At 33.4% G+C, this 25,411-nt stretch overlaps 2 protein-coding genes across 3 annotated transcripts; one reads left to right on the top strand and one right to left on the bottom strand.

The window, feature by feature from the left end:
• LOC109360359 (ERBB-3 BINDING PROTEIN 1-like) lies at nt 12,611–17,290 on the top strand. 2 transcript variants are annotated; one of them, XM_019605182.1, is made up of 10 exons: nt 12,611–12,712; nt 12,827–12,929; nt 13,154–13,238; nt 13,802–13,951; nt 14,056–14,209; nt 15,699–15,914; nt 15,996–16,132; nt 16,509–16,600; nt 16,691–16,870; nt 17,000–17,290. In XM_019605182.1, the coding sequence occupies exons 2-10, from the start codon at nt 12,839–12,841 to the stop codon at nt 17,080–17,082; spliced, it is 1,188 nt and encodes a 395-aa protein (XP_019460727.1). In that variant the 5' UTR covers nt 12,611–12,712; nt 12,827–12,838; the 3' UTR covers nt 17,083–17,290. The 2 variants fall into 2 exon arrangements, with proteins under 2 accessions (XP_019460727.1, XP_019460728.1); XM_019605183.1 differs by having other exon boundaries at nt 12,614–12,712; nt 12,830–12,929.
• Nucleotides 19,450–23,361, bottom strand: LOC109360357 (probable LRR receptor-like serine/threonine-protein kinase At3g47570). Its single transcript, XM_019605180.1, has 2 exons — nt 20,679–23,361; nt 19,450–20,086 (listed from the first exon to the last, which is right to left on the bottom strand). The coding sequence occupies exons 1-2, from the start codon at nt 23,344–23,346 to the stop codon at nt 19,674–19,676; spliced, it is 3,081 nt and encodes a 1,026-aa protein (XP_019460725.1). The 5' UTR covers nt 23,347–23,361; the 3' UTR covers nt 19,450–19,673.

Below are 25,411 nucleotides of genomic sequence, written 5' to 3'. Positions count from 1 at the left end.
TCACTTGAAATTAAAGAATGATTTTCGAGAATTTTTGTGGTCTCAATAAGATTGTGCATAAACAAAGGTGTCATGCGACTTGAACCTTTGCATAGCGAGTAAGATCCAGATTTTACTAGAGTAACTTGTAGTCTTGAATTCTATCTACAACATCAAACCACACACAAACTTTTCAAAGGTTTATTATGTAAAGCTCATGCGTTAATAGTGAACGCTCTAGAAATTTATGCCCCAAAATTTCATACGAAGTGGCCCCCACTTCCACATTCACATAGGTGAGTCTATCAAGAGTACTCATGTAGCCTAGGTACTCCACTCCAATTGGATTATAGATCTCATTAAGAGTTTAACTCATCTTTACATATGCTGCAGGAATCATGCTTCTCATAATTTTGTAGCATGTTCATTCTCATATCACTTCATAACTTGTTATTACCCATTGAACCTATTTCTTAGGATCTCCAGTCAGCTAGGTCGAGTTACCATCATGTGTGATCCTCGTTCTAAGGGCAATAGTCTCCTACTCTTAGTAGTATTATGAACTTTTTCTCTAGCTAGTCCTTTCGTCAAAGGATCTTCTAAGTTATTCTCAGTGCGTACATAATCCACTCTAACAGCTTATATAGAGAGTAACTCTCTGATGGTGTTGTGCTTATGACCTATTTTGTCGTTTCTTACCGTTATAAAAGCAGTTCTCAATTTTTGTAATATTCACGATACTATCACAATGAATCATCACAACTGATATAAGTTTTTCCATAGGGTAATCTCTTTAAGCAAACTTTTCAGCCAACTTGCTTATTCACTACTTGTAGCTAGTTCTATCATCTCAAATTCCATAGTAGATTGAACCAAAATAGTTTATTTATTGTTAGACTGTGATAATCCATGTCATCATTTATAGCTTCTTGCCACATATAAGCATACAAAGAAGTCAAAACTTTTTGGAGAGTTGATAAATTCTCCTCTAACATATAGACAATATAATCAAGTCTATTTTCTCTAATAGTTGTTGTTTTCTTACTTCTTCTATGTTCTATTTCAAACATTTCAATTTTTATCATTATCTTTAATCATGTGTATTACTTAGTTGATGTGCCCCCAATATTCCTCAATTTAAAAAGGAATTTCTTCTTATTGAAGTCAACATTGTTAGACTCAATGATCATTTTTGTGTTAAGGTCATAAAACCTATACGCCTTGCTATTTAACTCTCTAGGGGCATACCATCAGAAATGATTTCATGAGAAATTCTATGTATCTCAATGAACCAAGACTCTATTGATTTATCATCAGTCATATAATACTTGAGGCCACGACAAAGAACATATGTTTTAGTCTCATCTTCCTCAGTACCATATTTCTTTTCAAGTGCGTACCAAATTAATTTGGCAGACTTGTATGAACTATAGTAATCACAGAGATCATAAGATAACCCATTCAAAATGAAATTCTTACACAAATAATTTTTTCATTCTAGGGAGCTATTTTAATAGTTAGTTTATATTTTTTCTCTTTTTCAGCTTTTTCCGGCACATTGGGGCATCGATTTTCAGAATGTGCGCCACTTTCTCATAGTGAGGAATATTTTCATCTTATGTTACCATCGTTTGCGATTTGTCCCATCAAACTGAAATGTTTTGTTCAGGTCAAAGTTGTTCGGTCTAATAATATTATCTACAAATGTCAATACAGTAGAAACGTCTTAAAATTATTGTTACGGTAACTTGCAACAATTATAAATAACACGAAATAATACTTACTACCTGAGTCACGACTAGGTCGTTCTCTTTAAGACGTTTCGTGGCACTGTCCAAAATGTGGAAGCAGACTATCAATCACGTCGTCCCTAGGATAAAACAACTCAAATCTCTGTTATCGAATTCTTACTGAATTGTAAGAACCGATCTCAAATACATGCACCACAATATGACTACCAGTGCCATTTCTCGAAATTCCCACAATATGGCTAATAATGCCAATTTTCGAAATTCTCACAATAGTGCTACCTGTGTCAATTCTTTTTCCACAATCTGACTACTACTATTAGTTCTCGAAATGCACACAATATGACTACCTATGCCAATTCTTTTCCATCAATACTCACTACTAGTGTCAGTTCTCGAAATTCCCGCAATTTTGCTGCTTGTGCCAATTCTTAGTACCACAGAAAGAAAGGTGGAGAAGTTTGCCGGGAATGCATTAACGGAAAATATGAGGGAGAAAGAAAAAGTTGAATGAAAACACATTCAATTTGGGGCGAGTTATAATGAGGGGAGAAAACCTCTACATATGAGATTTTTCCCAAGTTCTTCACATCTCCAATATGGGACTTGAGAGTTGTTTTTTCAAAACTCTTCTATGTGGGACTTGAGAGTTTTTTAGATTTCACATCCAAAAGTTCTCATAATGGCTTTCAACAAACCAAGTTCCAACATTAGTTCTAGAAATTACTCTTATGTTGAAGTTTTGTGTACTATCAAGAGTGTTTTCTCACCTTTTGGTAATAAACTAATCCACTTCGGAGTATGTAACTGTCTAGAGTTTAAGTTGAGAACTATATATCCCTTAACCCCTTCTTGGAAACCTATGTAGACATACTTGGAGGATCTGGGATCAAATTTGTCCCTAAGATGTTTGTGAGTACTTGTGTAACAAATGCAGCCAAAAAATATTAGATTTTGGAATTGAAATGGAGTTTTATGCAAGATCTCATAGGGAGAATTATTAGCTAGAACAGGTGTAGGTAGAATGTTAATAACATGGACAACATGTTTTGTGGCATATGACCAGTAAACTTTTGGGAGGTGACTTTGAAGTAATAGAGCCCTTGCCACATTCAAGATGTGTTGGTGTTTTCTCTCAACAACACCATTCTGTTGAGGCGTGTTAGCGCAAGTAGTTTGATGGATAATGCCCTTATTGGCATAGAGTTCATTTAAAAGAAACTCAGGTCCATTATCACTTCTAATTATCTTGATATTGGCAGAGTATTGAGTGTTAACAAGAGTAATAAAATGTTGTAGGGCCTTAGAAGCCTCTACTTTGCTTTTAAGTAAATTCACCCATGTATACCTACTTAGATCATCAACTATAGTCAGAAAAAAGTTATGTCTGTGTATTGAAGTAATAAATAGGAAAGGGACCCCATATGTCAACATGAATTAAATCAAAGATGTTGCTTGATGAGGTTTTGCTTAAGGGAAAAGATAGCCTTTTGTATTTAGCTTGATGGCAGATGTCACATATATATAGTCTTTGTTAAAAGATATGTATGAAGGGTTATTCTTGATAGTGTCTATACAATTTTGTGAAGGATAAGCTAACCTATAATGCCAAAGATTATGCTTAGAAACAGTAACATAATTAGTGAATGAAAATCTAGTGTGATGGTCAAGCTTGGCTCCTTGCAACACATATAAGCCTCTTGAAATCCTAGCTATACCAATCATCTTAAAGGAATTCCTCTCCCTAATTTTACAACAAGAGGCAGTAAAAAATAGAATACAAGATGATTGGGAAGTTAACTTAGGTATTGATAGTAAGTTATATGAAAATGATGGGATTTATAGCACATCATGGATCACTAAGTTTTGAGAGATAGCTATAGTCCCTACTATGGTGGCCAATATTTCATGGCTATTTGTGAGTTTAACCCTTATAGGTTTAATTCTATAGTATGTAGAATAGCAAGAAATATTGTAAGATACATGGTCAGTGGCACCATTATCCAATATCCATTGAGATATAGGATTACCTTCTGGATCTTGTTGATCTTTGGATGTTGAAGTTGTGGAAAAGGTATTGATCAGATTGTCCTCTTTGGATGGAGCTTTCTTTTGTCCATTCTGTTGTTGAAGCATGGTGACAAGCCATTTGTACTGTTCTTTATTCAGTCCAAAAACAACATCTTCCTCTTTGTGTTTGTCATAATCATGTGTAGAGCTTACTGAATTTATCTATTGGTTCTTGGTAAACTAGAAGTTGGGACGAAAACCATGAATCCTATAGCAGGTTTCAATGGTATGTCCTTGTTTCTTGCAATGAGTGCAGAATTTGCTTGAACTCAAGGGTTTATTCCAAGTGCCTTTGTTGGATCCTCTATTGTTTTCCTACATCCTTTGTGTATGTCCCTCCCTTTTTCTAGTTTGTTCCTATTTGCATTGTCTTGGCCTTTGAATCATTCACATACATTTGAGTTTCTTGCTGAATGACTAGTGATAGAACTTTGTTCATGTTAGGAAGAGGTTTCATCAACATGATATGAGATCTTACACTGAAATATGAGTCATTCAACCCCTTTAAGAATATGATCATTTTGTCCTCTATTCTGAATTTCTCACTGCTACAGTTGCACTTAGCAAGAGGTCTGAAAATTTAGAGTTCACCCCACAGGCTCTTCATCTCAGTGTGGTATTTGCTCACACTGAGATCTCTTTGCCTATAGTTAGCAATTGTTTCTTGCAAATCTGCAATTCTAAAAAGGTTCCCTTGGGAGAATCGTTCTTTGAGTTCCTCCTAAACTTCATAAGCCTTGTCAATCCATATGATGCTTTGTGAGATGGATGGAGAAACTGACCTTATGATCCAAGAGGTTACTATGTTATTTGCTCTTTCCCTTGCTTTTAAAAAATGGATCTTCCTTTGCTGGCATTTGGATGGTGCCATCCACGAATTCGAATTTTTGTTTAGAGATGAGGCTCACCCTCATGGATCTACTCCATTGGTGGCACTTGTTGCCATTTAGAGGAGGTGAAACGAGTGCAACTCATGGATTATCTAAAGGGTACACATAATATGGATCTTGCGTGATATCCATGTGAGAGTTTGAGAGATTTGAAGAAGAAGTCATCTTGAATGTAGCAGAGCTCTTTCTGAAAAGAGCTCTGATATCATAAAAGATTGTGAAGATATAATATTATTTGAATAAGAGGGAAGTGAATAACACTTCTTGTTTGAGAAAGAAAAGGATAAAGAATAATGAATGAATCTTTATTGAAATGAATTGAAAATATGATTGAATGAATTACAAATGAAACTAATCTTATCTATATAGGGAAGTTCATAACTAACTAGCTAACTAATTTGTAAAGCACGTGTGCTAAAATGCCAAAAAGAATCAAAAGCTAAAGCTAAAACAAAAGGTTAAAACGGTTGCTTGGTGCACAAGTTATCGTGGGCTGCAATGTATGGTTTGGACTTGTCTTGGTCTTGGCCTGGTTCTAATAGTGATGGCTTAGTCTAGTTGTGGCCTGTGTGGCTTATGTGATGATTTGATTGAGTTGACCTTGGCCCGAATAGGTTAGAACTGGTTCTGGTGTGGCTGGTGTGATCTGACCCTGGCTTGGCTTGGCTTTGGACTTGGCCTAACCAGACTGATGCATATCCTCTATTCTTGGTATAGTTGGCTTGAATAGGTGCTTCTTGCTCTGCTCTTGTCCTGGTTCTATCATGTTGGTGTAGTTGATGACTTGGTGAATTCTCCATCATTTTGGCTTCATTGTCTAATATATTTAAATATGAAGTGTTGGATTGTCTTCAACCATGTTTTCATCCTAACATGATAAGACATACTATCTTATTATTGAAAATGATTTGTTATTCTAAATTGTATACCAAATCATGTCTCAGACCAATAACACTGAAACAAAAACAGAAAATAATTACTATTTGATTTTTATTAATTAACATGACATATTTTCATTAGTCTAAAATATGATTTGAGACATAATTTGAAACAACATATATTTACCTCTTATCATTAATGATCACAATTTGGTAACACAGGTGTAATCAATGCTCACCCATTCCCTTCCCATAGCCATATCTGTGTACAAATACTCCTGTCTGTTTTAGGTATTCAATATATCAAACAAATTTTCAAGTTTAATTATATTTTTTCTAATAATTTTTTTACTATAGTTAAATAAGTAAACTTCAATAAAATATACATTAATCTCTAAGCAATGAAGAAATAAAATTAGTATATGTATAATTTATTTAATTAAAAAATAAATTTATGAATATATAATTATACCTAGAAATAAATATCATATGATAAATTGTTATTGAAGATATTTATTATGAGTATTTTGTTGGTATTCACTAGTGGAAGTATTTTATGATCCCTCTTTATCATGTCTAATAGACTGTTTAATCAATAATTTTTGTTTAATTTTAATTTTTTTTATATAAACTGTTATATAGAAATAATACCAAATATGTTGAGGAAAAATCAGTTATATACCTGGATCAATTTCTATACTAGTAAAACATGACATTATATTGAATATGAAATTAAATTGATTAAAACTCAAAATTATTGGTAAAAAATGATTTGCATGTGGAACAAATTACATCTAGAGAGTGATTTTCCTTTGATTTTTTTTATATTTTCAAAATGACAGAAAGTATTTTCAATAATTAAGTTATATAAATAATAATACTCATATATATAAATTATTATATTTATTATAACTAGTGTGGTGACAAACACTTCGTACCTGTCGATCTACATTTTTTTTGTATCAAATAATCAAGTTTTATATATTTTATTTTGGTAAATTAGAATATATTTTTTAAATGGAATATACTTTATATTGTAATTTTTATTGGGTGCACTTTATATTATATTTTTTGTCTTTATTTTAATGGTCAAATTAAGATGCGAGAGTGATTAATATATTAATAGTGGTTATATGGTTTTTTTTGTAGAAATTAAAAATTGTTAATGGTAAAATAGTAAAATTATACTTTGGTGGTAGTTACACCATGTTTTTCCTTTATATACAACTAATGTGTACAATCACTTCGTGCCTGTCGGTCAATATTGTATAATACTATATATTTAATTTTTATATATTCCATTTTTTATAATTAGAATATATTTGTTGTATTCAGTGTACTTTATATTATAATTTTATGTGTTTATGATAATATTTAGTTTAGGTGAGAAATGTGGTTAATTAATGTATTGATGATGGTTAATTATGATTATATGGTTTTTTGTAAAAATTAAATAATGTGAATAAAAAAATAGGAAATGAAAATTACACCATGTAAAAGTTACACCATGTTTTAACTTCTTTATATATAATATAGATATAGATATATAAACTTTACACTGAATGCACAGATTTTAAATTATATAACGTTTATATAATTAATTAATAATACATAAAACCCAACGGTAATGTTTGGAAAATTTGGATGAAAATCCTATATAACCCTGTGGCTGCAACCCTAGTTTCATTCATTCATTCATTCCCTCCCTTCAAACCCTAGCCTCCTCACTCATTCATCCGCAGCACCGTTTTCATCTTCCATCAATTTCTCACATTTTCATCTTCCATCAATTTCTCACATTTTCATCTTACACTATTTCTTTCTCACTCTCTCATTCTATCTATATTCACAAATTCAATACTGTCTTTTCTGTGTTATTCTTTGAATATCCTTTTTTTATTGCTAAGATTGTTGATATATGTGAGAAATGAGATTCATATAGTGTTAATATATGATAATTCATTGATTCGTATCCTTTTTTATCTGTATAATTGCTATGTTAATTTTTTATTTACATTTTATAGCTTACATTGTTGCTTTTCATTGGTAAAGGCAAAGTAGTAGTGTGTACAAAATTGTGAAGAAGATTGGGCTTTTTTCTCTCTCTAGTGATGAGAAGGTGATATATTGAAAATGTAAGTGCTTTAGTGCATAATTTGGTGATAAATGAAGGATGATATAACTTACTTTTTTCTATTGTTGGACGATTGGCATTAATGATGTTTTTTGTTTGGCTGCAGTGATATGGCATGCCGTATAGATGGGTTCATTGCGGCTGTGGCACACACTAATGCTCTTCGGGACGGTCCGGTTACCGGAAGGGCTGTTGATGTAATAGCTGCTGCAAACACAGCTGCTGAAGTGGCCTTGAGGCTTGTGACGCCTGTAATGTAAGAAGGTTTTTTCCTGTATCTGACAGGTGAACTTTTGCTATCATCTATCATGTTTATGTAGGCAATTCAGATTAGTAATTTCCACAGAATGAGGTTTTTTTACTTATTTTCTGAAGGGATTTGATTGCTTTTTAAAATTTGATCTCTAAATGATGAAAACTATTATGAGCTTATGGATAAACTCCGATGAAGCACTAATGTCATAGTTACACTGATAGAGGTCATGTATGCTTTCATTGTGCTGCCCAATTAATTATCTTTGGTACTTTTACTAAGAGGTCATGTATGCTATTTGTTTAATACTTTCTTGATTATTTGGTTGTCACTTTTCTGATTGAAATTATAGTTAAAAATCTCTGTGCTATCTATTTCATGTTCCTCTTCAGCTTTCCTCTTACTGGTAAAACAATTAATTTGGTTTGTACTATCATATAAAATTGATGAACTGATCTCTATATGATGAAAACCTCATAGGCTATGGATAATCTCCTATGAAGCTATTTTATGTCATAGTTACACTGATAGAGAATCATTCATCCCCTCTCACTTCATTTACTCTGCTCATTGTTGTCACACTATCTGGAATATGCTTAGCTGTAATATTGACAACTTTGCCGAGGTGATCAGTACCATATTGGTTCCCTCTTTTCCCTGTTGTCTAAACTTTAATTGGCTGGACATAGTTTCATTGTTGTGCTGACTTTTTTAGCCAGTGCACTTGTCAGTGTAGCCAAACATTGTAGAACATTTAACCATTACTTGCCAGATTTTACATAGAAAAGAAAAATATGTTTGATTTAGAATTATTTTATTATCTTTTATATTCAACTATGTTGCATTTATCAACCTTCCGCACTGGCAACTTTGCCGAGGTGATCAGTACCATGTTGGTTCCCTCTTTTCCCTGTTGCCTAAACTTGAATTGGCACGACATAGTTTCATTGTTGTGCTAACTTTTGTAGCCAGCTTGCTTGTCAGTGTAGCCAAACATTGTACAAATTTTAACCATTACTTGCCAGATTTTACCTAGAAAAGAAAAATATGTTTGACTTATAGTTATTTTATTTTCTTTTATGTTCAATCAGGTTGCATTTGTCAACCTTTAGTAATGGCAACTTTGCCGAGGTGATCAGTACCATATTGGTTCCCTCTTTTCCCTGTTGCCTAAACTTTAATTGGCTGGACATAGTTTTATTGTTGTGATGACTTTTTTAGTCAGCGCACTTGTTTGTGTAGCCGAACATTGTACAATATTAAAACCATTACTTGCCAGATTTTACATAGAAAGAAAAATATGTTTAATTTATAATTATTTTATTATCTTTTATGTTCAATCGGGTTGCACTTATCAACCTTCAGAAATGACAACTTTGCCGAGGTGATCAGTACCATATTGATTCCCTCTTTTCCCTGTTGTCTAAACTTTAATTGGCTGGACATAGTTTCATTGTTGTGCTGACTTTTTTTAGACAGTGCTCTTGCCAGTTTAGCCAAACATTGTACAGTATGTTTGATTTGTGAATTATTTTGTTCGTATTTTTTGGGATCAGGTAGCATTTGTTGTTAACCTTTTGTATTGGCAACTTTGCCGAGGTGATCAGTACCATATTGGTTCCCTCTTTTCCCTGTTGCCTAAACCTTAATTGGCTGGACATAGTTTCATTGTTGTGCTGATTTTGTAGTCAGTGCACTTGCCTAGTATAGCCAAACATTTTTTGATAGTTAAATCCTTATTTGTCTGTTTGTATCATATAATTTTATAATATTTTGTACTACTAGTACCTTAGGTTTATCTGTTAATGTTAAGTGCATATTTTACTATTATATAAGAAGCTAATGTCAAATAGTTGTTTAAAAGCCTATATTCATTGATTAATTTATATGTGCTTGCTTGTGGTATTCCCTTCCTTGACTTGTGGATTATGATCTCCAAATGATGAAAACTATTATGAGCTATGGATAACTTCCGATGAAGCTTTATTGTCATAGTTACACTGATGAAGATCATCTATGCTTTTCGTTGTTCACTATCTTGCAAATTAAGCACTTTTAGTTATTCATCTGGGCAAAGTTTGTTGTTTCAAATGTTATTAAAATTGTTGTATTATTTATATTAATGACGCCATTCAATGCATGTAGCTGACCTCACATATTGTTATTGTAAATCATGGTTCTATTTACAGTTTTTGGTTTGCTCCTGAAACTACTTTGTTTGTGGTTTATAATATAAATGTGATGTATTGATCTCCATGTTATGAAGATACAATAAGCTATGGATAAACTCCATTGAAGTCTTTTTTCTCCATAGTTGCACTGATGTAGAATTATTCATCCTCCCTTCCATATCATAATGAGTAGTGAACTGTGAGTGTAATGACACTATCCTTGTCATAATCTGTTATACCTATTGTGTAATACTTGATTTGATTGGATTGTGTCTTTAATTCCCGGTGATTCATTTTACTTTTGTATCGCTCGTATTTGTAGCGTAAATATAAAAATATTGTTGTGACATCCTTTTTTCTGGCTGTATTCCCTTTGTTTACTCAAATGTTAGAACCATTTGCAACTCTTTGTATCGTCATTAATGTATGTGTGGACTCCAATACTGATGTTAGATATGTAACATTGGCAACTTTGCCGAGGCGATCGATACCTCCCTATGGATTTCCTCGTTTCCCTGTTACCTAAACTAAAATTGGCTGAAAACAATTCATGGTTGTGTTGATTTTGTAGTCAGTATACTTGACTAGTTGTAGCCAACATAATGTAATAGTTGAATTGTTTTGCTGGTTTGCTTCTTTCTGCTGCTTAAAGTGAATTTCGCTGTAAAATGTTGCATGAGTGCTTATTTATATTTGGTTAGCTCTATTATAGCTTAACCACTATTTGCAACTAATACCTATAAATGACCCTTTTTAAATCTCCATGGCAGTTCATAAGGTGCAGCCATCTTGTTTCAAAAGTTATACTTGTCTCGGATTCAATTACCATTATTAATACACGTGGGGGATGGTTGTAATTACATCGACCTTCCCTTATGACGGGCCGTTTGTAATTAAGCTAAACATCGCTGGTGATCAATGAAATTTTAATCATTTCAATGTTTGTGACCGGGTACTTGCTTTGAAATGGGCTCAACAAATGCTTGGTTACAGGTAAGAAGGAGGACAAGGTAGATGAATCAGCTGAAGCAGAGTCCATGGACACAAATGTGGCCACACCTAAAGAGTAAATGAAATTCTCTTGCTCCCTTATAGAGAACAAAAAGACCTTTCTTTTCATTTCCAAACACCCCTTTCAGTTTTGGTACATAGTTCAGTAAATTGTATATAGTTGGGTATGTTTTCAGTATAAATTTTGGACATGTTTAACAGAAATCTTCATATTCAAATTATTGTAGAGCACTTAATATCTGTTTTTATTATAAAACAAAGATAAGGGCATGTTTGGAAATGTTACTTTCTTGGATTTTAAGGTGACTTCCATTTTTGGCATCATCATATTTTCGGATTAATCAAAATCTCCATTGCCAACTTTATAAGACAAAATTATTTTTAAATACTCGCATGCAATCTCATAATTGAATGAACAATAACTTGCTTTATTAATAATTATACTTCAACAGTACAACACTAACAAAATACAAACACATTTTATAGTAGACATGCACTTAAAACCTGACCATAATAATTGGTGCTAATATTGACATATATTTTCTAAGTGGATTTAATATGAATACGCCAAAGTGTAAGTATTTTTACACTGTCAACATATTATCTATTATTAATTTTTTAAATATTATTGACTTTTAAATAAAAGTAATATAAATCAATGGTAGATAACGTGCTATCAGTGTATAGATATTGAACTATTAAATGAATATTAAAACCATCGTATGAGTCCTATATATAACACATTTCAATTTCATTCATCCAATGTTGAAACCTTTTTTCTTAATTTTATCTTTACTAATAAATTTTACAGGAAAACAATTATTTATAAATGATTGTCCATATATCAACTTATTGTAAATCTTTAATTCATTTTCTCTCATCAAAATCATCCAAATTTGGACATTAACCTTTATTATATGAGTCCATGCATAACTTTGGTTGAAAATAAAACTGTCTCTAAACTTGAACCTACCATTACACATTTTCTATTATCTATCTCATCTATTCTACATTGACATGGTAGTGGATAATGTAGAATCTTTCAATTTTTTCATTATTTTATTTTATCATCAATAATTGACTTTTGCTAATCGTAACTATCTATAAAAACAAATTATAAGCATCAATTCACCATCAATGTAAAATCAATAAATGTTGAATTCATTTTTCTCAATCATAATACTTGAGAAACTATCTAAGTTCAGACAATGACTATAGAAGTATAGAACCACTTTAAAGACAATTTCACTTCCAAAATGGTCATACACTACCCCACATTGGATAGTGCAAAATAGATAAAAATAACAAAATAAAACATGAGAAAAAATGTAGTACACTAACAAAGAACAATGTATCATATACTAACTGTTGTAATCTTTATAGTAACAATATATAAATATTACACTCGTTAATATTCTATTAATAGACATGGAGTGTAAAAACCCTAAGCATAAGTTATTGTAATATTGTAAGGAAATGAGATAATCCTTATAAGCCAAACATGTCTTTGTGAGTGCAGTTGTACTAAAACACTTCATTTCATTTCAAATTTCTACAGAGTCAGCTACTACATTCACTGTAAGTGATTCTTCAAAACCCATCATCAGAATCTAAACTTTTCATCTGGGTCTTACTTAATTTTTTGTTTTTCACATTCCAATTTGGTAAATTTGTTGATTTTTTTTGTTGCAGAAGTGAGGAACCATGTCTGATGATGAAAGAGATGAGAAGGAGTTGGATCTTTCTTCCCATGAAGTTGTTACCAAATACAAAACTGCAGCTGAGATTGTAAACAGTGGGTTTCTCACTCTTTCTTTGTCTATTTATTTTCTAATTCTATTTATGTTTTTGTTATTTCATACAATGGAATTTTAGATACATGAATTTTCTGAAATCTAGTTGATGTTCATTTAAAAAAAATTGATTTTAAGTTTACCTGAGCCTTAGGTTTATTTGTCTTGTGTGTTTGTGATTTTCACAATGGTAGATAATGAATATTTTGATTTTGTTTTTATGTAGAGGCCTTGAAGTTAGTTATTTCAGAATGCAAACCAAAGGCGAAAATTGTGGACATTTGTGAGAAAGGAGATTTGTTTATTAGAGAGTAAGCTTACGCGGTTCTTAATATATTTTTTTGATGAGGGGATTAATTACATTTGGTATTGCCATTATTTCTTAAGTGATTGGAAGGAGCATTGTCTGTTGTATTTGAAATATGCTTATATAATTGCTATTGTTTTGTTAGTTTAAGTCGTCACATGACTCAAATATGTTGTAAATTTGGGTCCGTAATTGCAATTGAGACTGCAACGTTATGTGATTCTGTTAGTCTCGGTAACTGCAATGAGGTATCTGGTCAAGGTTTTAAAGTGCTCTGCATTCCCAAAACCTTCCTTTTGGACTATTGCAGGAAAAAGTGGCCGATGTGGCCAAATTTGTAGGCATGGTGTGGTTTCCGAGACTTCCAAAACCTTAACATCCTCGCCTCAATTGTGGTCGTGGACCCAGATTTAAAACCTTGATCTTGGTCATTCATGTATAGTTTAATGGCCAAGATTTACTCTTCTCATTTCTCACAATAAATTTCACCTCCCATTAGGTATGCTCTCGCACACATGTATATATATTAGTGGTTTTTAGCTGACGTGGTTCTGTTTTCGTGTAAAGGCAAACTGGTAATGTGTACAAGAATGTGAAGAGGAAGATTGAGAGAGGTGTCGCTTTCCCGACATGCTTATCTGTAAATAGCACAGTTTGTCATTTCTCTCCTCTAGCCAGTGATGAGACAGTGTTGGAAGAAGGTGACATATTGAAAATGTAAGATTCTCAGAGCATATTTGTGATAAATGACAGTAATTAAAAAAGTGGTTTTGGCTTATTACATGGAACTTGATGTAAATTGTTTCTCTGGTTGGTTACAGCGATATGGCTTGTCATATAGATGGGTTCATTGCGGCTGTGGCTCATACTCATGTTCTTCAGGAAGGTCCAGTTACAGGACGAGCAGCTGATGTCTTAGCAGCTGCAAACACTGCTGCTGAGGTGGCCACGAGGCTGATCAGGCCAGGAAAGAAGGTAACCGTATGTAAGCGTTTAGTTTCGTGTATCTGCATTTGTATTATGCATTGAAGATAACTTAGGTTTTTGGTCGAAGGCATTATTTTGCTTATTTTGCAACAAGCTTTTATCAGCGATTCAGATTAGTAAAATTGTAGCGTAGTTAAGTACTTTGTATGCTCTCTTGCCCTATGAATTATGATCTCTAAATGATGAGAACTATCATTAGCTATGGATAAACTCCGATGAAGCATTATTGTCATAGTTACACTGATAGAGGTCATGTGTATTTTTCCTTTTGTTGTGTAGTTAAGCACATTAGTCGTCTTTGGGACTCCATCTCTCTACCGGAATCTTAGGTTCTCATCTGTCACCTGTTGTTGGTCCAATCCTTTTTGCGTTTACTTGGTTCTCTGTTTAATCATTTTGATCATGTTATTTTCCCGGCATGTTGAGTGGTACCATGCACCTTAGCTGGTCCTATTTCATGTTTTTCTCCAGTTTTGGACGATATGTAAAAACTAATTTGTTTTTGGTTTAAAATAATGTTGTTTTACTGGGTGAGCAGTTCTCTGTGATGAAACATTATAGGCTATGGATAAACTCCGATGAAGCCTCTTTATGTCGTAGTTACACTAATGGAGAATCATTCATCCTCTGTTCCATGCATTTCTGGCTGCCTCATCCATAATGGATACGAGTAGTCCACTAAGAGAGAAGTAGGCACAATCAAGTTGCTCCCTCTCAATCATGATCCAACTTTCCAGTTCTGTCCTGTTTATAAATCATTGATCTCCTTGTATTCCCTTAATTTACTAATAAATGCTAGAACAATTTGCAACTCTTGGTATCTTCATTAATTCAGTCAAGTATAGTACTCATAGTATATATTAAAGAGTAAATAGATATTTTAGTCCCTCATGTTTTCGACCATACCAGTTTGGTCCCTAAAAAATTGAGAAACTCAAAATGGTCCTAATTTTTTTTAAATGTTAGTCAAACTAGTCCTTTTTAGCATGTATTACAACACCGGGTAGGGACTAATTTGACTCGAAAAATGACTAATTTGACTCACATTTGAAATTTTTGGGCCACTTTGGGTTTTTCAATTTTTGAGGGACCAAACTAGTAAGGTTGAAAAACATGAGAGATGAATATTTACTCTATTAAACCTGTAATTTTGGCAACTTTGCCAAGGTGATCGATACCATGTTGGTTTCTTCATTTCCCTGTTGACCAAACTAAAATTGGCTGAATTCAGTTTCATGGATGTGCTGATTTATATGATGGGTACAGTTGTTTTTTGTAGCCAACACAGTATAATATTCAAACTATCACTTATCAATCTTTATGTAGTAAAGAAAGAGATTTAGTTTGCTTATAGTAGACTTTGGCTATTGCAACGAACACACTATTGAGAGTTGAGACCAATACCTATAACTGACCCCTTTATAGTCTTCATACCAGTTAATAATAACATTTTGTTCAAATTTTCTTTTCCTGCCAGAACAAGGATGTAACTGATGCAATTCAGAAGGTTGCTGCTGCCTATGATTGTAAGATTGTTGAGGGTGTTCTTAGCCATCAAATGAAGCAGTTTGTGATTGATGGGAATAAGGTTGTGCTTAGTGTAACTAATCCAGACACAAGGGTTGATGAAGCAGAGTTTGAGGAGAATGAGGTTTATGCAATCGATATAGTAACAAGCACCGGAGACGGGAAGGTAGGTTAATTATCTTAATATTATTGATGAACATTATGCAGTCTCATGAATTATTGAAAGTAAGTTTCGCATCACTTGCAGCCGAAGCTGTTGGACGAGAAGCAGACAACTATCTATAAGAGGGCCGTTGACAGGAGTTATCACTTGAAGATGAAGGCGTCTAGGTTTATTTTCAGTGAAATTAGCCAAAAATTTCCAATCATGCCATTCTCTGCTAGGTAACATTACTGTTTACGTTATTTAAATTCTTAGAATATCTAAGAAAACATTTCTTATTATCATCGTATCCTAGAGTATTTTAGAGATCTCAGAAAATATCTCAGGGTTTATTTCTTATTTATATTTTATGATTTGCTCCCTTATTTAATCAAGACTAGGATTCTACATTTTGTATAAATAAAGAGGATTATTAGCATTGTCTTTTGTAATAACCTCATCATATCAGAATATCAGTTTCATTATTTTGATTTCTTCTGTTCTCTCTTCCTTCCCGACATAAAACTTAATTCAACTAAAATATATACTCAAACTGTTTTAATTTGGACTTTGATTCGATTCATTATACTTATTAGAATCTTCATTTACTGATAATAGGGCTTTGGAAGAGAAACGAGCTCGTCTGGGCTTAGTAGAGTGCATGAATCATGAGCTCTTGCAGCCATATCCTGTTCTGCATGAAAAACCTGGTAATTGTTTTTGGCTAATAGCATTTGATCCTGCATTGCTTTATTTATGTGAGCACTGCTCATGTCATACATTTTTTAATTGTTTTCCAGGTGATTTTGTTGCACATGTCAAATTCACAGTCTTGCTAATGCCAAATGGATCGGATCGTCTCAGTTCTTATCCACTCCAAGAATTGCAGCCTTCAAAAACTGTTGACGATCCTGAAATTAAGGCCTGGCTAGCCTTGGGCACGAAGACAAAGAAGAAAGGTGGTGGAAAGAGGAAGAAAGGTACACATCTTGCTTATATATATATTGTATATAGAATCATAATGCTTATATATGAGTAGCAATGTTTTAAACATTTTGGATGGTACTTGCTGTCAAATCGGCTAAGCCAATGCTTGTTTGCTTGGACAGACAAGAAGGGGGACAAGGCCGATGAATTGCCTGAAGCTGCTGAGCCTACAAACACAACAAATGAAGCCACACCGCAAGATTGACTCCCCCCTTAACAAAAAAAAATGCTTTTTAATTTAATTTACAGTAGCCCTTTCAAATTTTGGTACATTGTTTATTGAGTTGTATTTGCTTAGATGATGAGTTTAGTGTGCACATTGTAGTCTGTACTCAATGCCTGCTTTGTTGCTTATTTTTAAAGCAGATACCAATTTCTAAAACCAATAGAAAGATTATGTTTAGAAATGTGTTTGTTTGTTATATTGCCTTTAAGAGTGGGTAAAAATGTTTTTCTTTAGTATCATCCCTCTATGTGACTTTTAAATCGAGATATCTGTGCGAAAACATAGTCAAATTCTACTTCACTCATTTCATGGTGTGACTAGAGTAGAAATTGGTGCAATAGATGAAGACATCATTGTATGTGTCTCCTCCAGATTGTAGATGTATGTTGTCTTACCTTACATGCAAAGAGGTGGTTTGAAGTTTAGGTTAGGTCTTGGACCGAAAGATATTGGTGACACTCTTTGGTGTCCAATTTGAGGTTTGTTCCAACTTTTGTTAAGTGATTAGTGTTTTCTCATTCAATTGTCTACAATGTTATGTAAGGTTCCAAATTGCAATTGTGGGAAAGTGCAGAGAATGCAGTTTTGGAGACTGCAAAAACTCGTACCGCAATTTGCGGATTGCAATTTAGATCCTTAGTGTTATTTAGAATATGTATCTCAAATTTGTTACAATTTGCATATGGAGCAGGCAAGTCTTTAGAATGTGACTGTGACACCTCATCTTGTAGCTAGCACAAAAGGTTTGTTTTTCTTTTAGACCCTATTTTCAATTAATTATTTATGTTCTTTAACATATAGCATCTTCTTCTTCTTCTTAACAAGCTGAGTTTTGACTCATGAGGAGGGTGTAGTAGCTATTGAAATAGCAGAGGGTGTGGTTGGAGCATTGAATAGGGAACTTTCAGCAACTGTTGTCAATGCTCCAATCGTTGCTCCTTTTAAATGTGAGCTTCATGAGTGTGGGAAGGACATCCTTTTTTTGGGTACTATCAGAAAAATAATCCCTTTCGAGGTGCGTGATTGTCCCTCTCAACAACTATCGCTCCCAGAAAGAAGACTATTATACTATGGCTATTGGTGTGGAAATTCAATTGAGTGAAGGAACTTGAGTATAATAGAGACAATATTATTGAATGTGAAGGAACTTGAATATAACATAATTACCCAATTACAAAAATGATATAGATTGATATGTTGTATAATAAAACCTGTAAGAAAGTAGGTATAATTTACTTATTGTTTGTTATGAGTTCTCTCCGTATACTTTAATGAATTTACTTTTTTTTTTACCATCTTATTCTTTTTGAAAAATTAAGAAGGAAAATATAATGGATACTGAAAGGTAAAAGCGTAAAACAAAAGATTTAAGGATTCAACTCATTAAAAATATTGAAGAAATTTGAAATATGTTATTATATGAAGTCTTAGATTATTATTACTAAGAATGTTGAAGATGAAGAGGAGATTATTAATATTATATACTAGACTTTTATTATTACTTATACCACACTAAATAAAAGTACTCAATAGATATGTGGGCCCATGAGTATATTAGAACTTATAATCTTTATTCTTTAATAATATTTCTGTAGTTGGTCAATGCTTTCTTCTCTTCTGGTGCACTTTATGAATCATAAGGCTTACTCTAACCATTGTGAGTTAAAAGCAGCAAAAGCAACCAAACCTGTTACCAAGACTATGACCATAATAATACTTCAAATATCCTTGTCCATGAACCAAGATAATACGTTAACCCAAAGCATTTAGAAAATATTAAGACACCATGTTTATGTTTATATACTTGATTACTAACAATATAGTTATTAGCATTTAGTCAACCTTTCTTGCACAACTACATTATAATTATGAATACTATTACATAGGCAAATATAAAGTTCCAACAATTTATTTACTAAGCCATTTTCCTTTTCATTCCTCACTTATTCTTTTGTAGCTTGTTGAAATTTAAGTATGAGTGAGAACCACAGTCATAGGTAGCCTTTTCACTAGGTGAAGTTGCAGAACATGAGACTCCAATTTGCAACACTAAACTCAACCAATCTTCAATCGAGAGTCTCGTGCATCGGGCAACCATCAAAGTAACTAACTAGATGTAAATGTTGATTCTTCTAACTTTGGAATTATAATTTATCCTAAGTTTGAACCACTTGGATCGTTGAGTCAAACAAAGATTCAATGAATATATCTTCCATAAACATACTGACTTTGGATTTCTGTATATGGAACATTATTAGCACTATCTCTATACCAATTTCATGACCTGAATTGACAACTCCTTTAAAGCAAACAATATAATAGTATCCAATAATAAGCAGAGATTGATGGTTGATAACTTTATTCAAGACCAACCAAACATATAACAAATGAAACATAGTTTGAGAGCATAGACAACTGCAACAAATCCTAGAAAGCTACATCATTCAATTTATTCTGAAACAACAAACAAAGGTTGAACCAAACACAAACATAAACTGCATATAAGTACTGAGTATAATATGAAGATACATGAACATTATTACATCTCTGCTTCAAGCTTTCAACTGCACCTAAGCGATACGGTTCAGATGTGCATTTTGCTGTATCCTTATGAAAGACTTCTTGATAGCATGTAGTGTTTTGACCACATCGGTGATATGCATTCGTTCGCTTGGCGAAGTTGCAGAGCAAGAAACTCCAATCTGCATCACTGAAACAATGCAATCCTTCATCAAAACTTCGTTGTCAAACTCCCTTGTTATAGCATTTTGTTCTCCTTCATCAGATTCTTGTCGAGAGAACATGGAAGGATCAATTATTTCCATTACATGGTTGGGTAAAGCCCTTTCTATAAACTGTCGAATTCCCATGCCGCCTTCGAATGCCTCATCAGTTGGTCTTTTTGCTGTGAAAATCTCCAGTAATAGTATCCCATAACTGTATATATCTCCTACTACAGAAGGCTTGCCACCCATGCCATACTCTACATTTCATTTATAACTTGGTCATTATATATTAAAGGTTTATATAACTTTTTTGTCCACATTTTTCATCTATTTGGGTTTTGGTCCCTATGTTTTTATTTATACATTGATCCACATCTATTTTCATTCAAGTTTTAGTCCCCTGGGTACTAACATTTTAATAGATGAGAACTGTAGAAATCAATCCTTTGCAGAAAATAGGATCAATACCTTAATGCAGTAGAAACTATAAGGGTTAAAACTTACAAGCAAAAATATACATAATTACAGATTGGTATAAAGAATAAATATTCAAACTACAATACAAATGAAGGAAAACTATAGGGACTAAGCTAATTCTCAATTAAACTTATAGTTAAGTACTTTAATGTTACTTATAATAAAACATAAATACCAACAAGGCATTGGTCTAGTAGTGTAAGGCCCCGCTAGATACCCAGGATGACCAAAAGGTCAAGGGTTCAATTTCTGGGAGCGATACTTGTTGGGAGGGGCAACCTCACATCCCGAAAGAGATTAGTTTCTTACCCAAAGGGTGAAGAGATACCCTTGGTATTACAAAAAGAAGCATAAGTGGAGTATAAAATATACCTGGAGGGATGTATCCAATAGAACCCTTTAGGCTAGCAGACAAAGAATTGCTTGATTCTTCAAGTAGAAATGTAGCTAATCCAAAGTCACCAACATGGGCTACCATATCATTATCCAAAAGTACATTGCTTGGTTTTATATCACAATGAACAATTGCAGTTTGACAAGATTTGTGGAGATATTCAAGTGCACAAGAAACATCAATTGCTATGTTCAATCTTTGAATAAATGTCAATGTGTTTGTATGATATTGCACATTATTTATAGGATGTAACCAATTTTCTAGACTTCCTTTTGGCATGAACTCAAAGACCAAAGCTTTAAAGTCATTACCTTGATGATCTACACTTGAGATTGCAGTTATGATCTTGAGAAGGTTGCGGTGCCGTATATTTCTTAGAACTTGGCATTCACCAATGAAGCTCCTTGAAGCTCCTCTTTGTTCAAGATTTAAGACTTTAATAGCAATAGTTGGTCCATCATGCGGAAGGATTCCTTTGTAAACAGAGCCAAAACTTCCTGAGCCGATGAGGTTTTCCCGAGAGAATCCGCCAGTACACTTTGCTATTGTTGAGTAAGAAATTGCCAATTCCAAGTCCTCCGTTCTTGAACTTTTCTTTCTTGCTCTTTTTACCATAAAGATTGCAAGAAAACATGACACAGAGAGTAGAATTACAAATGCACTAATTGCAGGGATAGCTACCTTTGGTGCTAGAAACTTTCTTAGAATAGAGGTCTTCTTGATAGTGCATGCAGGTAAAATTAATTCTAGGACACCACCACAGAGTTTGTTATTTCCGTTTATAGCTATCGCAGTTGCATTATTCTTGAATATTCCGTTAGTTGGTATATCTCCCTCGAGGTCATTGTAAGAAAGATTGAGATGCTGGAGCAGTTTGAAATCACCAAGAAATTTTGGAATCTTACCAGACAAGTTATTGCATGAAAGATCAAGGTCTTGTAAGGCTCTCAGGTTCTGTAAAGTGTGAGGAATGTTTCCCTCGAAATAGTTACCCTGCAAATATAGTGTTACCAAACTAGTGCAGCTACCTAGAGAAGATGGAATGACTCCAGAGAATTTGTTTTCTGACAAATCCAACAATCCAAGATGAACTAGTTTACCCACTTCTGTTGGCAAAGTCCCTGACAAACTATTATAAGACACATCCAAGAATGCTGCAAGTGAAGAAAGGCCCATAACTTCTTTCGGTATCGTCCCGGTAAGTTTATTGCCATAAAGTCCAAGTACTAATAACTTCTGGCAATTTCCAAGACTAGAAGGTATACTCCCTTCAAAGTAGTTCAACTCCATATGGATTTTTGTTAATGAAGATAAATTTCCTATGGAGAATGGGATTCTTCCCGAAAATTGGTTGTCACCCAAAAACAATACTTGCAGATTTTGCAGCATGCCTAAACTATCCGGGATACTACCAGTTAGGTTGTTAAGTTCCAATGCTAGTGAGGCCATGCTTTCAAGATTGCCAATCCCAGCAGGTATGTTTCCATGTATTCTATTGGAACCTATGTTAAATGTGTTCAATTGGGTTGACAAATTAGCAATTGAGATGGGTAACTCTCCTCCGAAATTGTTATAATGCAGACCAAGAAATTCTAGGACAGTGCAGTTGACCAAAGAATCAAGAAAGCTAAGGTCACCGACTCTCCCACTTCCAAGACCATTTTCTTGAAAATTAAGGTAGGTTAATCGGCGCAAAAGTCCGAGGTTATCAGGAACTCTGCCTGTGAAGCCATTTATACCAAAGCCAAGAGTTTCTAGCTTCGATGCATTTACCAACGATCTAGGAATCTCCCCTATGAAATTGTTCGACTCACAAAGAAATACTTGAAGGTTAGGAAGAGTAAAGCCAACGCCATCTGGTATGTCACCATAGAGATGGTTTCCAGCAACAGCAAAATGTGTCATTGAAGTAATATTATAAATAGAAGAAGGTACCTTGCCATACAAGTAATTTATAGATAAGCCAAGAAATCTCAACTTTGATAAGCTACCTATCTCATGTGGTATATTCCCATGCAAATTGTTTCTGGAAAAGAAAAAATTAACCAAAGAAGTTAAATTTCCTATCCAAGTTGGGATTGTTCCTGTGAGGTTGTTTTGACCACCATCCAATTCTCTTAGTCCTCTACAGTGACTTAGATTACTCGGAATGTTCCCACTGAAGTTGTTGTTATTGATATATAGCTGTTGTAGGTGCAATAAATGTCCTACTTCTTGAGGAAATTCACCATGGAAAGTATTGAAAGATAGGTCTATTCTTGTGAGGAATGTGATGTTTCCTATAGATGGTGTAACAATGCCTGTAAATCCTTGTGATGAGAGATTCATATATATTACCCTTCCATTGAGGATATTGCATGTGATTCCTGTCCAGTTGCAGTGATGGATGGAATCATTCCATAGATTCATAACATGGAATGGATCTCTAACTATATGACTCTTGAAGTCAAGTAAGGCTTGAAGATCATTTTTAGTTTCAGTTGGGGTATTTGCTCTTGCATAGTTTAAGCATAGAAGAAGAAACCCATAGAGGGTTATTTGGAATACTATGCTCTTGGATTTTACACAAGAATGATTCATATTTTCAGAATTCAGATGTATGTGGATGGATAGATAGTGCAGTATCAATAAAAGTTTGGTGTTCATGAATGTTGTGTTGTACTTGGTATATATATGGTGTGTGGACTGTGGAGTAAAAAGGGCAGCACAATGCACGAGATACTTATTTAGTAGATTTCTGGAGAGTAAATGCATACACACAGTCTTACCTTCCTAAACGAAAAGGTTGTTTCGAGAATTTAAACCATACCATTGTATCGAGGCTCCCACCTAATAGGTCTCAGGAGTGTATGGTCTTACTCTCACAAGCAAAAAGGTTGTTTCGAGTATTTGAACTATTTCCCTTTGTTTTGGTGATAATACCAAAATTTGTGGGGTGGAAATGGAAAAAAGTTGCATGTTGGGTCAGTCAAGCACTCAAATCTTAGAAATTGAGTGGAACCAACAACACAAGGCGTGTGTGGTATTGACCAAAATCCATATAACACTGCTCACAGCAAAACTTCCACAACTATTTGTACATGAAATATATTCACCATTCTTGATATTTAGTTTAACTACATATACTTTATTCTATTATTTCATTAACACCATAAACTAGGAGATGTTGTTTCCATTATGATAAACACTGTCATAGTCCTCTGCTATTGGCTAGAATATTTTCGGTGCACACAAAAAAGTGTACCATTAGTTTTCTACTTTCTTTGAAGAAAAATTATACTAGTAATATTTTGAGTCTTCACCCTTAAATGTGAGCAACTCATTAAACCAATATATTATCATCTATATAAGTTACATGTTTCACCTTCTTAAAATACTTTTAAATTCATTTTTAAACTTTCTAATTAATTGTTTAAACTACAAAATTCACTTGTTACTTACCTATTTCATTTATCTTTTTTCTTTTTATTTCAAATTTTCTTTGAAAATATTGTGCAATAATTATATCATATTGGATTATTTTTAATGGAAATAGTCATACGCTTAAGCCCATTAAATTTTACATCTTGTATAATTGTTTAATGTGTCTAATTATCTCTTTTATAATATATATGTATTTTTATCTTATTAATAGAAGTTTCAGAATCTATGCTGTATCGATACGAAGTTAAAATTTAATCGTTTTGTAGATCACTTTTCCATTCACATAACAAAAGATGAAATATTTAATATCATGTTTAAAAACTCAATCATTTATGTCAGGATAGTTGGTATAAATACACATACCTTAACTTGATGAATTATTTAAAAATGAGTACCGTCACTTTATTTACTACAAGATCGCTTATAATGGCATAAAAATAATCCAAATTAAATCCTGATTTTTCAGTCGAAAAAAATTACAATATTCCAACGGACATATTTGAATTGAAAAGAATAACAATATTTGAGTAGTTTTCATGAGATAGTGGTAATATCATGAATCCAAAATATCCTCCTAATAATAATATTATACAAATGGAAAAAGTTGCATGTTGACTCCGTCCAACACTGAAACTGGAACCAAAACACAAGGCAAATTATGAGTAACAAGGACATCACAATTACGACTTATTATACCACTATGCCCCACTTAAATATTCTGAATAGACAACCCCTTTATTGCATACAGCATAATAATAATATTCCATTAGTAAGCAGAGATTAGTACTTATGCTACACATTAGCTAAACTTTATACACGACGAACAAAACAATCAACTAAGGGAACCATGGCTTGAGAGCTGACACACCTGCAACAAATCCTACAAAGCTGAAACTTTCAAATTTGTTGAAGGTGAGTCATGGAGTAGCCACTTTATTCTTTGTGTATCACGTTTTCATTTTATTCTTGTGATTGTCTCCAATAGTAGTATCCCATAAGGCCATAACCATACATATCTCCAAGAATAGAAGGCTTCACACACATGCCATACTCTACCTTCATTTATAATTGGGCCATTATATAATAAAATGGTTGACCCTACAGCTTTTACCTATTTGGGTGTTGGTTCATATGGCTTTATTTAAATATTGACCCTTCTATTTTGTTTTTGTTTAAATTTTAGTCCCCTAGAAATAAGAATTTTAATATATGACACAGGTTTGTTGATTTCTAGATATACATTATGATATGTGCTATCAGTTTAATGAACACCATTCTTTTTTCCCAT

This window comes from Lupinus angustifolius, chromosome LG11, assembly GCF_001865875.1.
Source record: "Lupinus angustifolius cultivar Tanjil chromosome LG11, LupAngTanjil_v1.0, whole genome shotgun sequence".
NCBI classification, from domain to species: domain Eukaryota; kingdom Viridiplantae; phylum Streptophyta; class Magnoliopsida; order Fabales; family Fabaceae; genus Lupinus; species Lupinus angustifolius.
Note: the sequence above shows the minus strand (reverse complement) of the source record. Positions and strands in the feature narration are given on the sequence as shown.

Excerpts from the sequence above, each read along its gene's own strand:
- LOC109360359 (XM_019605182.1), top strand. The coding sequence starts at position 12,839 with ATGTCTGATGATGAAAGAGATGAGAAGGAGTTGGATCTTTCTTCCCAT. Across the intron at positions 15,915-15,995 it reads CAAGCACCGGAGACGGGAAG|CCGAAGCTGTTGGACGAGAA; the intron begins GTAGGTTAATTA and ends CATCACTTGCAG. Across the intron at positions 16,133-16,508 it reads ATCATGCCATTCTCTGCTAG|GGCTTTGGAAGAGAAACGAG; the intron begins GTAACATTACTG and ends TACTGATAATAG.
- LOC109360357 (XM_019605180.1), bottom strand. The coding sequence starts at position 23,346 with ATGAACACCAAACTTTTATTGATACTGCACTATCTATCCATCCACATA. Across the intron at positions 20,087-20,678 it reads TATTGGATACATCCCTCCAG|AGTATGGCATGGGTGGCAAG; the intron begins GTATATTTTATA and ends AATGAAATGTAG.